Genomic DNA, 15,577 nt, shown 5'->3' with positions numbered 1-15,577 from the left:
CACATTGCTGGTAGCACTAACGTTAATGCATTGAGCCCTTGGTTAGGTTCTTAGGAATTACTATCTTGGATTTCAACAGATATAATTAACAAGGCAGTTTTATTCTGTATGGACTGATTTTGCTTTGAGTCTAGACTTTGCAGTAGTTTGTCTCATTTACACTATTATTCTAGTATCTAGAAGTAACTAGTATCAGTTTGAGAGCTTAGGAGGATATGGCTTTATTGTTCGCTTAAAATGACACACAAGGACGCTAGGAAAAAAAGCTCACACATTTGTATAAACATAAGACTGTTTATTGTATGTGCTACATACATTATAAAAAATTTAGTCAAAATAAATCTTTCACATATAAAGTGTAAACAGCTTGTAAACATAGACAAAATATCTAAACAGAGACAACCTGTACAAAACTAACAGCAACCAAAAGTCTAAACCTTTTTATTTATCAGTAACAGATGCTTTGGTGTTTATTCACATATAAAGCAAAGCAACACACAGACCTATTCTTAAAGTTGATTTGTTCGGAGCTTTGGGAATACTGATTTTAAAGCCAAAGGATAAAGTGGTGTAAATAGAAATATATTTATTGATAATTCCATTATCCTGAGTGTGGTATAAAAAAGTTCCTGAGATATTGTCTGGTTTTCTTTTTAATTTATAAAAAGAATGATTAGCCCTGAGAAAAAATGAGCTATTTGTAAGTGCTTGCCTATCCACATGATATTGCTGAAATCATCAGCCCATGTTAATGTACTAATTTACTGATTCAGCAACAAGTGGTTAAAGTCAATAGTAAGACTCAACCGGAATTCTAACTTTGCTAGGTTATGGCTTTCACAACAGATATGTACGTTTTGACAGTCAGTCATGAGTCATCCACCGATTAACCAAACAGACTGACCACCAGCATGGTCTAAGAGACTCTGCTGATAAAATACATATTACAGTAAAAAAAGTGATTAAGAAGATGTGCCTACATACCATAAATACCGCAAATCAATTTTATGTTTTAATTTTTTTTTTTAAGTACTTTGGTTTGCACATCTACTGTAAGTTCTGACACAATTCAAAACATTGTATGTTTATATGCTTAAAGCTAATTTCGCAAAACAGTGCAAAACATTATTTAAAGGGAAGTTTGCTAGTCTTTTTCTGTGGATTTAGCAACAACTTGGCGCATCATGCCTGGTATGAAATATCCTGAACTACAATACTTTCATTTGCGTCTGTGACTGTTGTGGGAATTCCTTACAATGAGGCATAGAATTAACATGATGCTTGCTGTGCATTGCTGGTGGTTTTGCTCATTATTAAAAATATGTCCCTTTGCTCACAAAGTTTGTGTCAATAAAAACATTATCTAAAAGTGCTACAGGCAGAAACAGTTTTCTTTCTTGATTGGATAAAAACATAACTAGAGTTATGTAAGTTGAATTTCCAACCTCAGTATTATTTAATTGCTGTACATTTTATTTTTGGTCTTTGTGAAAGTTGTCTATCAGGTACATGCTATCTAGGATAATCTAAAGGCTTAGTATGGGTTTTTTTAATGCTGGGGCCCAAAGACAATCTTGATTAACTATCAAGATTTAGAACTATCATCTCACCTTGTATTTGTTCTCTTAAAAAATATTCTACTTTTTTTTGGCTTATGTGGTACAATCATTTTACACATGCAGTTCCAACATCCTTGTTTTATAAAGCCTTTGTTATCTGTTTATCAAAAATATCAAAAAAAGAAAAGAAACAACACCAACATAACATAAAATGGGAACATCAGACTCGGTGAGCTGAATTTCCCCTACCAACCTAAAACAATCTTCCTCTTTTTTAAATTGAAGAAAAAGTACAAAGAATACAAAGTGTTGTTTATTCCTTGGAGGGAACAAAGAAAACCTAAAACTGCTTGCAGTCAAAACGATTTGCACTCTTTGTACAACTAGGAAAGAACATTGGAACATTAGGGAAGTGTTTTAAATATATGCTTACCACTAATTTCATCTTCATAAATAGGGACATAATCTGGAAAACCCTGATCTGATAAATTAATAAAGTATGCATTGTTGTCTTACTGCATGACGGTTGTGCAACCATACCAAAACCCATCTTAATGAGGAATTGAGAGTTTATTCCTGCCTTGCTACCTTAAATAAACTGTAAGCATTTCATTAATCATTTCTATTACATATAGCCTTTCAAGCCGAAGAGATGTGCTTTTATTAATGCTAGCTCTAATTTAAGAAGACCCAGTATGTCACAGGTACATCAGTTTAAATTAAACTAATGCTACTACAGGTAAAGACGTACACGCACAAACAAACTTAAATAAAATACAGGTTTTAAAATATATTACAAAACATGTTTTCTCAATAAATTAGAACACACATGCACATATACAAAACAAAGGAAAGTCAGTTCTTTTGGGAAAGGTTTAAAAAGGTTTCTCTTTTGCGAGCTGGTAAAGAAGAACTGAGACGATTGTTCATAGCACAAGTGCAATTACAGTGATTTTTCTGGGGCTGTCTTTGGGAAGCAGTTGTTTGGTTTGTTGGCATTCCTTAAAAGGTTTTTGGCGATTCCCATTATTTGCATTTCACTGCTGATGATTTAACAGGGGCTTTGTTTTCACTTGGGTTAAGTTCACACCCCTGTCCATTCAACCAAAGAATCTACTGAAGCTCTTGCTTGACAGTGAGGGGTAGGTGTGCTGGGGGCCGGTACATGTGAACGACGGTGTCCCTCTCCTGAAAAGAAGCAGCGTGTAGGCTCTCTTTCTTAAGGAAGCAGACCTCGACCTGGTCCTCCTTGCCCTCCTTCTTCTCCATGTTCTTGATGATCCACTTCTGTACCACTGCATCCACCTCTGCCAAGCTGGCCCGCTCCTCTAGGGTATCGGCGTCGGCACTCATGTCAAACTTGTCGATGAGCTCGTTCATGCGGCTCAGCTCCTCCATGGACTGCCCGGCCATAGCCACTGAAGGGCAGTAGCCCCTGGTGTGTATGTGCAGGGTGAACTGGTGGACAAAGGCTCTAGAGCACAGGTGGCACTTGTAAGGGTGCTCACGGCTATGCAGGCGCTTGTGCAGCTTGAGGTGGATGTATTGAGTGAACTTGGTGGAGCACAGCTTGCACTGATAAGGTTTCTCTCCCGAGTGGAGGCGCAAATGCGTCTTCAAGTTGCTTGTGCTGCTGAAACGTTTTTGGCACACCTGCAGGAAGCAACAGAACTGGGATTAAATTTTCTTGGTTAATGTGGGTGGCTGCTGTCATCCAGACACCAAATTGTTCAACTGAAGGTCATTAGAAAGAGCAAACTCCTATGCCTTATGTTATTCATTCTCAGAAGCAACACATATTATCTAACATATCAATGGTGTAATATGTTTTCAAAGGTGGCAGTAGGGTTCCGCCAGTTTACAGAGGGAGCAGGGAAGAGCGCTCTGTACCTGACACTCATGTGGTTTCTCTCCAGTGTGAACCAGGTTGTGTTTCTGTAGGTGTGCCAGTTGGGTGAAGCTCTTTTTACACACCATACACTGGAAGGGCCGCTCTCCGCTGTGAACCCGCAAGTGTACCTGTAATGGGCAGAACAAAAGAGACAAGTTTTAATCAGAAGCCTAAAAACTGAGGAAATGCTGCTGCTTTGTGGTAAACTGCCAAGTGACTAAAGTGTAAACATAATAGTAATGGACTATTCAATAAAAACTGTATCATGCATAACTATGACACTGCTTTCTAAATCTGACCTTCATATTTAATAGTTTTTAACATACTGTAGTTTTGTTAGGTCAACAGATTGGCAGCTCTGTAATTGAAACATAAAACAGTCAATTCATGATCTCCAAATAATGAAGATTGAAAAACTTGGGAAAGGACACCCCAATATAACTGGCAACACTTTAATTTAAAAACATCAGTAGTATCTCTGTTAGTTTCAGTAAGTGTTTTCTGAGAGCAAATTATTATTGTGTAAGTAGTAGACGTACATGCCTTGGAATTGACCAAAAAGCCATCAGACTACCCTGGATTCAGAAACTGTCTAGGGAAATGTTTATTCAGGTTATTCAGAACAGGGCATGAAGTACAGAAATAGAAACATGCAGCATGATCGCCACAGAAGACATGCATTTAGACAGAGAGGGACAAGTGGGGATCACTTACCTTTAGGTTGGAGAGCTGCCCAAAGGTCTTCAGGCACACATTGCACTCATACTTGATCTTGCCATTCTGCTTCTTCAGGGGGTAGGGCAGAGACTTGTATCCCAGGACTGTGGTGGCTTGACTATTCTTTGGCGTGCTAAGGTTGATGGCCTCTTCCCGCTCGCTTGTCCTTGGTGAAGACAGCTTGGGCAATGGTGAGTGCTCAGGAGTAGCTGGGGCTCCGCTGGGTGGGGAATTGTTGGGGGGTCTCTCCTTCAGTCCACCAGCACCAGGAGAGGTGAGGGAGAAGGCAGTGGGGGGACTGGGGACGATCAGGCCTTCTTTGCCTGCCTGAGCCTGGAAGGGTATGGACACAGGTAGCAGGCTGGGCTGTGACACCAGGGGGTAAGGTAGCCCATCGCTGCTCAGGTAACCACTGTAGGCTGAGGGCACCCTGGACAAGACACTGGGGAACGGGGGTGGATATTGAGGTAGCACAAAGCGGGGGTAATGTGAGCTGTAAGGGTAGAGGCAAGGCTGCTGGAGGTGTCTGGTTGGGGGATATGTAGGGTAGGACACCAGACCCTCTCTGTGGGTGTAGAGACCATGAAGATGCAAGGGGATTTCTTTCTGACTTGAGGTAGGCGTGTCTGTGGAGCAACAATAAGGACCCATTGGCTTTCTGGGCACTTCTGCTCTTTGGTCCTGGGTGTCTCCATGCAAAGAATGTGAAGGGGAGTAGCTAGGCTCTGCTGGGGCATATGTGTCCTTTTTGGCATGTGACTCATAAAGCTTCTTGCTGAAATCCACAATTTGGTTATCAGGAGTGACAGGAGGTGTGTCTCTGTCCAGCACTTCCACATCAATCCTTTCATCCTCTTCCATCTCTTTCTCCATTTTGTCCCTTCTTTCTTCTTCTCTCTTTGTTTCCTTAGCTTCTGCATTTTGGTGTTCCTCAAAGGTCTTGTCTTTGTGAGGTAGCTGGTCTTTTTGGCTCTCTGAAGGTGAATCCCTGATACCCTTGGTTATGTGGCCTATAGCAGGGCGAAAAGAGCACAAGACACATACAGTATTAAAGGAATGAAGGACAGAAGCCTTGGAGAGAGAACAAGAAGGAGAACAGAAGGAGAGAGAACAAGGCTGAGATAGAGGGACTGAGAGAAAACAGGCAGTTTTCCATACTTCAGCTGAGCTGTGGATTCACGTTTTAGATCATATCAGCATCTATTTTCCATACAAAGTGTTGTTCTCAAAACAAACTTTCTGGATCAGTTCAGGAATTTTAGGATTTTAGGGTTGAAAGCAGGATATCAGGCAAATTAGCTGTCTTCAAACATTTTTTGTTTGATCTAATATTGGTATTAGATAAAGCACTATGTATTTTGCAACTCTCTCAATACAATACATGTGTTAGTGAGCCTCTGCAATTCAGCCTGGAACTATCTTTGTTTGCTTGTAAAATTATCAAGACAAATGAATATATTAGCAAGCTCTGTGGTTAGAGAAGTAGGTGGGTCCAGTAGGCCTTGAAATTTGCCTCTTTAGAAATGAGTTGTTAAATGCAAAAGCGCTGAATCACAGAAATAAACTGAGTCAAGAAATTAGTGAGTGGGAGTAGCAGCTGATATGGAAAATCAACATAGCTTTATTCTCCCTTGTATCTGTTTGTCTGCCTGTCTACCTGCATTATACACCCATCTACCCTTAACAGTCATACACGAGGCTGTTTGTTACATCCAGCAACTCAGTTATTTGGATCAATAGGTCTTATTGATAGACCTGGGGTTAATAATGTTAATAATGCCTAAAACCCAAATCATTGAACTGGATTGCAGTACCGGAGGCAGTGAATTACAAACTGAAATGCGTTAAACAATAGGTGAATTGAAATAAACAGATTGAGATATGTATTTAGAAACTATTTTAAGAGGCTCGTATGGTGGCGAGCCAGGTATTGTTGCTGCCTCGCAGCACTGCTGTGGGTTTGATTTTGAAACGGGGCACCTTCTGTAAGTCTGAATATTCACTCCATGTGGGTTGTCTTTGGTTGCTTTGGTTTCCTCCCACCTGCCACCAGGCATGCGGACTATGTTGAATGGGGTCTCTAAATTGTCGGTGTGCGTGTGTGCCCTGTGATGGACTGATGTCCTGGTCAGGGGTCCTGATTTGCACCCGGTGCTTGTGGGATTACCAAGAATAAGCAGCTTCCGGATACTGAATAAATAAAATATTTGTATTTTGTTCACCTCTCCCTCTCTCGCCTGTGTGTTCTTTTGACAGGCCAATAAAACTAATCTGTTTATTGTGCTTTAATGAAACTTATGTAAAACTTATGTAGAAGCTTAGGCTTAATCCGCAGTAACTACTGACTGCACTTTGCGGCAGTGCTTATGGTTTGCTGCCAGCCTGACATTTCACTGTGTGGCTCCACACTGTATGTGGTCCTCTGTACAAGGTAGATCACAGAGTGATTACTCACAAAGTGGTGTCTGTTATCCTCTCGGAGGACTCGTTAGACAAGTTATGCCTTACTCTGGCTCCTTATTGACAACGCTGCATTGAAACCCTTGATTATGATCTGATTGATGGCAAAGGCATTTAAAGGCACACTTCCACTTGGCAAATCCACGCCGGAGAGCTATGAGCATGTTACACAATCATGTCCCAGGGTCTGCCAATTCACAGTCACGCAGCTCGGTGTCCAAACCGGGCTGTTGGATATTGTTAAAGTGATCTCATTTTTCAGTTTACAAACCCACAGGCATTCATGAATTTTCAGTTTCTATAGCCTTTAGAATTCCTGGGGCACAAACAGTAAGGCACATGATTTCTGGTCTTTTCCGATGACACATTTATAGCACTTGTTTACTGTACTTTAGCCTCAAAAGGGGATGTTAAATTATCCACAGCCCAAGAACCCAGCTTGCAGCTTTTTATTAAGAGGTTAAAAATGCTCCACACATTACTAAAGTCTGCCTCTCAACAGCCTTGCTTTCTAATTTAAGTGGCTTTATAGAGAAGAGTAATGTCACACATAAAAATGCTTTAACGTAACATTACTTGATTTTATTTAAGCCAAAAATAAACTAGCCACAAGAATGTAGAGCAGATAAGAGCAACGCAATGAAAGAGAATAGGCAAGAACCCCTATAAGTGACAATAATGAAATGAGCAGCATAGCCAATGGTAGCTGAAAGGAGTACATTTTACACACTATAAATGGAGTTTCTGAGGTGTAGTTTCTCAGACCTTGAGTAGAGTCAGTCCCAGATTTGCTTTTTCTTAAATTAACATCAGGTCAATTTGATATAACTGTAAGAATTGATTTTGTGTTGCTTTTACAAGTTTGCAGAATTTGCATGTTAGCATTCAGGCTGTGTTGGAGTCTGTGCTGTGTGGTTTCTGTGCAGCTGGAAGAAACTAATTGGCATAGATCTGAGACACGCCATAGACCAGTACAATGGTTACAGTAATTGTCAGCTCGTTGTGATTCATCAGCTACAAACACAATGCATCAGAGGGATTGAGAAAAAATTATGAGAGATTGTAAGGAAATTATTTTGATTCTAATATAATTACCCACTAAATAGGTATAAAAGGACAGAAAATAAGGGCACCCTTTGAAGTAAAATCAATAAAAGCTCAACATCACAGCTGTAAAGGCTTCTTTAGGTCTGGAGAGGGCTTCAAAGCTGAAGCTATGCTTTGTCACTTTTTTCACTTTTCCGCATGAAATTACTGTACTCTTGTTCTTTTGCAACTTGCACACTGATCTAGCTCTCTCATTCATACCTAAAATGAACTTGCTGTATAGCATGAGAGCAGCCTTTAAGCTACCGTATATAGGTATAAAAATCTACCTTATTTAATATATATTTTATCTGTAAGCTTTCTAAAGAGTGAGACGATGTTCCTGGAATTTTTTATATTAATAATTTTTGTTCTTGTATGAGACCTAGAGGCTTCTGTAACTGAAACTGTAAGCGTCACATAAAAAGTCTTAAACTCATTCACACATTTCTTTTTTCTTAAAATGAAAATGGAAACATCTATTTTTTTAAAATAAGATGGTAAATCCAATAGAAATGCCTGACTTGTTTTGTATAATCGTTTTGGCTTTCACTCTCCAGCAGATTTGGGCATTAGCTCCTCAGAATTCAATAGATAAAATGAAAGACTTTGAGTTGAAGATCTGCCAAAACAAAATCAAACGATAATAAGTTGTGGCTGAGAAAAAAAGGTTAAAAAAAAAGTTATAAGTAAAAAGAACTGCACATATTCATGGCCTCTCGCCTTCCAGTGACTGAACAAAATTAAAAGTAAACTTATTTTTGAGATTTTTTAGTGACATGGCAGAAACTATTTGCGCAATTCTTTTTTTTTAATTTCTGTATGACACACAAGTGCTCGTTCACACTCACACGTCTCTCAAATTCGAACAAAACAGGAAACTGACAACATTGCATTACTCTCCACACGGAGGGGATAGGGGTGAGAAGATGGTGCAGCCTCAGTTTTGCTTTGATTCAGAAACTGCAGAAATGTGTAGATGTGGGTTTGAGTGGAGGGAAATAGAAAGAAGACCTACTGGGGTGTTTCCAAAGACTGATTTGAAACAGAACAACTAACCATGACAGCCTGATCGAAGTTCAGATATGGTGGGCTACAGAGTGACACCTTAGAAAAATTAGCTAAATATATTTTAATAAATTTCACCAAATTACCGAGATATTATGTTGGTGGCTCTCTTATAAATACATATTTTTATAGTGTGATTGGATGTCTTGTCCATATCATACCTATAAAAAGCATTTCCTGTTTATTCATCCATGCTGCTGTTTTCCATAGAAAATGTAAAAAAAAAACAACCTTTGAAAGACATTTAACCTAAAGAATGATTAGCATGTTGTAGTCCGTGAACATTTATTCTTTCAATTAGGATTAAGAGCTGTCTGTGAAGAGACAATCAAGAGCCAAGTATTTATCACTGTATCCTGTTAAAGAACAGAACCAAAATAAACAGGCTAATACAAGTGATTTCTAGGTTTCCAGTTTCTAGTTTTTCCCAGGAAACATTAAAGAAAAAAAGCTGGCACATCCACTCACAGTTATTTCTGCTTGTTCTTTATGTGACAATGAATCACCGGTATGTCTTAAACATGTGAACATTAGAAATTGTAGTTTTTGGGATGTATAATAGGTCTTTTTTTCAAGGGGTTACGAACCCCTTTTATGATAACCCAGTTTTGCAACTCCAGTATAAGAAAAAAAGCTTTATTGAGTGGTAGGAGGCAGAATACACAATTTAATGGCTTTACTGTTTCCTTCACACTTATATTGTTAAGTTTTTCTTTTTAATTGTGGAAGCAATGATACAACGCATGTGTATGAAGATACTGCTGTTCGAGAGAACTGTTTCAGCGCTCCCAAACTAAAGTTCTGACTTGAGCCAAGTACTTGCCTCACACATTTCCACTGTGACATTATTTCTTGCTGAGTCAAATGAGATCAATTCAGAAACTCAATCAGCAGTAACCCCCAGAGAAAACGGCATGCTTGAAAAGCCTTTTTGATCTTTCCAAAGAGTTCATTTTAATGTAATTGAATTTATGTTATCCATTTTAAGCAGAATTATGTATTCACATTTTGCCAATGACGGCACAGTGACGAAATGTCTAAATTAGCATGTAAAGCCCAAGCCCAAGTTTTTGCAGCAACTCAGACTTACAGACTTTTGTTTTGATTTGGATTTTGTTTTATTGCTTTCAAACGGAATTTACTAACCCATAGTGCTGCTGTCTTTTAATTTTCTGACGCCTCAGAGAAAGTCTTATGATTCATTCTTGTTGTTTTTTGTTTCATTGACAACCAGAACTACATTAGAGACAGTTTATGAAACCCCTTTTATGATAACCCAGTCATTCAAAAAAAGGCTCCAAATGTCTTCCTCTCTGTGGGTTTCTCAATAGTTTTAGAATACCAATTCTGCTCTTCTCAGAAAACATGCTATTACCATTTAAAGATGCTGCTGAGCATTTCTGAAAATATAGAAACCCCTTTTTAGATTCAGAAAAAAAAACTGCTGGCATCTTTTTCTACCGAAGGTCATCTGATACTGTTAAAATCAGACTCTGAGTGAACATTTTATTTCACATGGTGAGCTTGATTTCTGTGTTAAGATGGAAATCTGTCTTATTTATCCAAACTGTGTGAATAAAACCTCAGCAGTGACAACAAAAACAGACTTTACAATGAGCAAGAGCAGCAACAAAAAGATTGTCATGTCTAATATAATTTGGTTGTTGCTAAGCGTTAAAAACTACCCAAATAATGGTGGGGAAATATCATAAGAAAGGTGCAGCTTAATGAAGAAATGTGTTGCAACACACATTGGAAGACTCCAAGCAGTGTTTTCAAAGCTAGCTAAGTATAAAGCTAACATATGATGCTGTCATGTTCACTTTGGATTTTAAGGCATTCTAACATCTAAATAACATGGTGAGAAGATGTTTCTGTAAGTTTACTATAGTATTAAACTCTGAATGTCTGACATAATCAAACTATACCCATCAAGTATTTAGAATTCTGAAAAACTTGTTAAAACATTGTCTAACATACAGTACTTAAACAGTAACATATTTAATATTTTATTGTTTTGTGGTAGCTTAACTATTCATCTGCTAATTCATGACTTTGGTCTCTCAACTGCTAATCATAATGTAGCCATAAGCTGTGGTACCACTCTTAAAGAAGCACATGGATGGATAGATCATTTATCAAAATACTGGGTTTGCACAAAGTGGTCAAGGTTTTGCAAGCAAGATGCTAGATAAAAACACCTCGTGAAAAGACAGATTTTCTCGTGCAAGTCCCAGAGGAATTTGTGTGAAGCCATGTGAGAAAACCTCACGTTTCTTTTTAGGAAATGAAAACGCTGTTACCGCTGCTGAGCCTTCAAGCTCATCCAAGTTTTTTTTGTAAGCTTCCACACAATCACGGCGCTCAACACAAGTGTAAAAATAATTTCAAAATCTAGCCTAAGGTCCTCCAAGTGACGTTTTGACAGGATAACCACCTGTCGTTTCTTAACCACAATAATAGCATGTTTGCCTTTGTCTGAATTCAACATGCACGATAAGACCAGCTGAACAAGAGATGCAAAAGGATCTGTAATATCTGGAACAGTATATACAATATTTATATACAGAGGGACCTTGAAAATAATAAGCCAGCATTGGAATTCAATAGCACCGTTGTGTTTTTAATGCCTCTCAATATGCATGTTAATACACACTGATGTTAATAATGCACAATATGACACAACAAGCCAAAATAAATTAAAAAAGGGCTATGATGACTGATGACCTTTAAGTTAATGACTCAGGATTGGGTTAAGGCCATAATGCCACAACGATCACTTAGCTCCCACTGCCCATCAGCTCTGCCGGTCCGCTACCCGGCTGTTCTTGGAAAGTGGACTCACCATGTTTGGAGAAGAGGAGGTCTCCAGGAGAGGGGTAGTGCAGGCGGTCAGCAAACTCACGGCTGTACCACACCAGCAGCTCGCTGTGTGGCGGCACAGGCTTGATGGTGTAGAAGTAGACGTCCTTGCCATTCTGGCAGGCCACTAGGTTCTGATCGTGCAGGGAGTGTGCCGGGTTGACATAGCGCATCCAGTTGCTTTTCTGCAAATCGTACCCGTCGACAAAATGTTGCAGGTGCCCACCTGTGTAGATCTTCAAGAAGAAAAACAGAACAGCGTAAGGGAACGACCGCACAGGTACCAGCAGTTTTGAAAAATACCGAATGGATAAACAGGAGAGAGGGAAGCATTTCCCTTCCCCCCTACAATTAGAGCCACAAATATTCAAAATAGCAATGCTTCCATGATCCCTATATATATATACAAACAGAGTAAAATTACTTCAATACCATCACAGCACGGTTTGAAATAATAATAGTGAATGAGAAAATCAAAATGTTTACGTCCATGGGAAAGAAAAAAAAACGAGATCCATTTTTCCAGTCTTGTATTTTGAAATTTGTAAAAAAAGAAAAGAAACTGTCCTTGATTATGCAAATGTTTACACTATCTTCTGAATGATTTTTAAAAATACACACAGATGTCATGTGAGCATAGACATTCACACAACGATAATATTATCATGTCCTCCCATAAATTCACATCCCATAAATTCACTGTAAGAGTACACGCTAAGCAGTTTTAAGTCTCATGAAAGATATTAAAAGTATGTATTAACCTCTGCCATTTAAGTGCTCTGTAGTTTCCTGTGCCGTGGTGCGTCTCTTGTCAGTAGAATGAGGTAAACCCTGTCAGTGAGATGAGTGTCAACACTAGCTCTGCTCGCACGCCTTTAGCAGTGAAGTATTTAAGTCGTGGCCTGTGGGCGTGGCTTCACACATTATGAAAATAGAAAGGAGAGTGGAAGTAATAAAACAGGAAACCTCATTAGACGTCTCTGGTCTTTGGCCAGGGGATTTTTTTTTTTTGTGTTCTATCAAGCCTCAACCTGTTTGCTTGGCTGAGTTTCTTCAAATTTAACCCTTTACTTAAAGTCCCTCTCATCATCTCAGACCTTAGATGCATTGTTGTGGTTGTGAACTTGATTTTATACCATTACTGTAATAGATTAAAAAAAAAACCCACACATTTCAATTTAGAATCTCATGTGGCCCTTTTCCGGTCTTCTCCATGACATCATGTTGCTGAAGCCATACATTTTATTATTTAATTAAGGATAATACCTAGAAACCACTTTTCATAAAGTATGTGTTTGTGAGTGTCTGGAGGGGAGGGGGTTCTTCCAGATTTTACCTCAGGTAGTCGGTTCTTACAGAAACAAGCCCCAAACACTCAGTTACAAATTTCAGGACTAACACAAAAAAAGAAAATGGTAATTCTCCAAAAAGGACTGAGCCAAAGAAGTACTTACTGTAGATTAATTATCTAATCATTCAAGTTTTAAAACAATTTGGATTTAAATCAGAAACACATTTTAACTAGATGCAGGACTGCCCTTTTTATTGCTAGTGTAATTATCACTTTCACGAGTTGAAAATCCTCACAACCTAAATGTAGGTCCTTCATAGGTAATGATGTACATGCCAGTACTAATGAAGGTATTAATTGTGGAAAAAATAAGCCAACTCCTTCTTACGTATACACACTCCTTGAGGCCATGTGACGGGCACAAAGAACATAGTAAATGAACACGTCAGAGCCCAGCCCTGGAGCGAAACTATTTAGGAAAAGTGACTTTGCTGAATTACAGTATACTGCCAGAGTGCCATGCCCAGTAAATGGAAACTCTGCTCTTGAATAGTCATGAAGCTTATAATCGTAAAGAATGATCCTTTAGGTTTTATTTCTGGTTCTCAGATTCTCAGGTGAATAGAAACACTATAGCAAGAAGGGAAACACAAAAAAAGATGATGTCAAGAGAACCTGGATGACTAAGAGAAAGGAAAGGAAAAAAAATCTTATTGAAATAATGTTCTCTTCCAGGAAGATAGCCTTTGGCTTTTAACAGAAAATATTTCCCTATTTTCACACCCCAAAGAAATGAAAGGCTTGGATCCCTTTAAAAATAAACTAATTAATGGAACAAATAATAGGTTTATTACATGCTGAAAAAAAGAAAAAAAACACAACGTTTCGGTTGAGGCTCACACCTGAAGAAGGCTCCTCGGCCGAAAGGTTGTGTTTTCTTTTTTCTTTTTTTCAGCATGGAATAAACCTATTACTTGTTCCTTTGCAGCCTACGCATGCTGACGAGCTACCCACCTGAACTTATGAATTAATGTGCCACCATCACAAATACCCCCTAATTGCGCTGCCTCATACCTCATGCCTTAATTGATACGGAGCAATATCTTCAGAGAACGAAAAGCAAAACTGAGTCACTTACAGATCGGTTCAAGTGCTTTCACTATTGGGTTACCATAAATACTGGGAGGGTGCCTAGGATTAGGCTCTTACCATATCATTCGACACGGGTTTTTCTGAAACCTTTCAGGATCGGACTTAGTCTTATACTGTACATGTGTACTGTGCGTGATGCGTGACAGTGTGGCTTGGTTTAGTCTGAAGACGCAAAAAATAAAAAAACAGGAACCTGGAAGCTGGGAAAATCTCAGCCCCGCTCAGACCTGTAAAATGACTACTGACTTCTGCAATTTGCATAAAACAGTACACCATTTTTACAGGCCGAGAGAAGAAAAAAGCAGCTCACACTTCCAGTTGTAAGAGATAAGGACGGCAAGCCGTCAGTCGCGGGAAACTTCAAAAGCAAAAGCGAACGTTTCCTTTTCAGGCGCAGCGCGTCTCTCACTTCCTCAAGAGAAAAGTTGGCGCTGATATCAAGGAAGTACTCACGTCTGGATTTTCCTCAGTCAGTAGAGGCCACTCTAAAAATCCACAATAGCCACAGCGCTTACATTCACACATAATATCAGAAAAAAAAAATGTCAACCAGAAAGAAAATAAAAATTGCTTTCAATTCACTCCTGTGTGTAGATCTCCTCTTTTGCATTCAGTGACTGAAGGCTATTAATATTTGCTCCAATGAAACTCCTAAGGAAATCTGGAGGTCTGTTTTGAAGGTCTTTACTATGTATTATATAAAACATACAGTAGGTCTTGGCATCTTTAGCAACATTTGATAAGGAAACGTATTTCTTCTTGTAAATACTAAATACTGGATTAGAAATGGTGGTTTCGGAAAAGTATTCAATACAAAATAATGTGAAGGACAAGCTATGATTGTTTTGATCATTTCTTAAATATTTTGTGATGTTCCCCATTTACAGTAGTTAATTAAAATGCATTCTATTACAAAATTGGTATGGATCTACTATTGTGTAGCATAATAAACAGAGTAGCTCTCCCGGCGACCCTAAATTTAGAACGATCTGTTTGAAAATGGATAGATGGATAAATTAAATAGACATATTAGAATATATTTCCAATTGTGACGCATTGAATTATGACAGAATCAGACTGTAAAGCAATGAGGTTAATTCACAAGAAAAATATTGGGATCATTAACTGACTTTGCGCACGACAATAGAAAATGTAATGTGAACAATGAACACATAGAAGAACTTCTTGGCCTTTTTGCTCAGATCGAGTGAAGACAAAGTTCCATTTTTTTTATAAGATCACTTTATTAGTCATACAATTTATTGCATTAGGAATTCATATTTTTTGCATACCCCAGCTTGCTCTCTATGAGACACACAGACAGGGAGAGAAGCTTGGGATCAGAGCGCAGGGTCAGCCATTTATGCGGCACTCCTGGAGCAGTTGAGGTTTAGGGCCTTGCTCAGGAGCCCAATGGAATAAAATTCCTCTGCCAGCTGCAGGATTTGAACCAGTAACCTTCTAGCTACAGGTGCTGATCTTTAGCCACAG

The 15,577-nt window shown here is 38.7% G+C and overlaps 1 protein-coding gene across 2 annotated transcripts in view; it reads right to left on the bottom strand.

Annotated features, from left to right (window-relative positions):
* Nucleotides 1-287: 287 nt before the first annotated feature.
* Nucleotides 288-15,577, bottom strand: part of LOC102689055 (PR domain zinc finger protein 1-like) — a 30,841-nt gene continuing 15,551 nt past the window's right edge. The window contains exons 1-5 of one of the 2 annotated variants that reach the window (XM_015348397.2): nucleotides 12,405-12,492; nucleotides 11,627-11,879; nucleotides 4,165-5,177; nucleotides 3,450-3,578; nucleotides 289-3,212 (exon numbers count right to left, since the gene is read on the bottom strand). In XM_015348397.2, the coding sequence (XP_015203883.1) occupies nucleotides 2,673-3,212; nucleotides 3,450-3,578; nucleotides 4,165-5,177; nucleotides 11,627-11,879; nucleotides 12,405-12,413 (1,944 nt within the window). In that variant the 5' untranslated portion in view covers nucleotides 12,414-12,492 and the 3' untranslated portion in view covers nucleotides 289-2,672. Of the gene's footprint in view, nucleotides 3,213-3,449; nucleotides 3,579-4,164; nucleotides 5,178-11,626; nucleotides 11,880-12,404; nucleotides 12,493-15,577 lie in introns of those variants that run through there. The other variant, XM_006631437.3, reaches the window with a different exon arrangement.

This window comes from Lepisosteus oculatus, chromosome 11 (assembly GCF_040954835.1).
Source record: "Lepisosteus oculatus isolate fLepOcu1 chromosome 11, fLepOcu1.hap2, whole genome shotgun sequence".
Taxonomy (NCBI): domain Eukaryota; kingdom Metazoa; phylum Chordata; class Actinopteri; order Semionotiformes; family Lepisosteidae; genus Lepisosteus; species Lepisosteus oculatus.
This window is presented reverse-complemented; position numbering and strand designations above follow the sequence as displayed.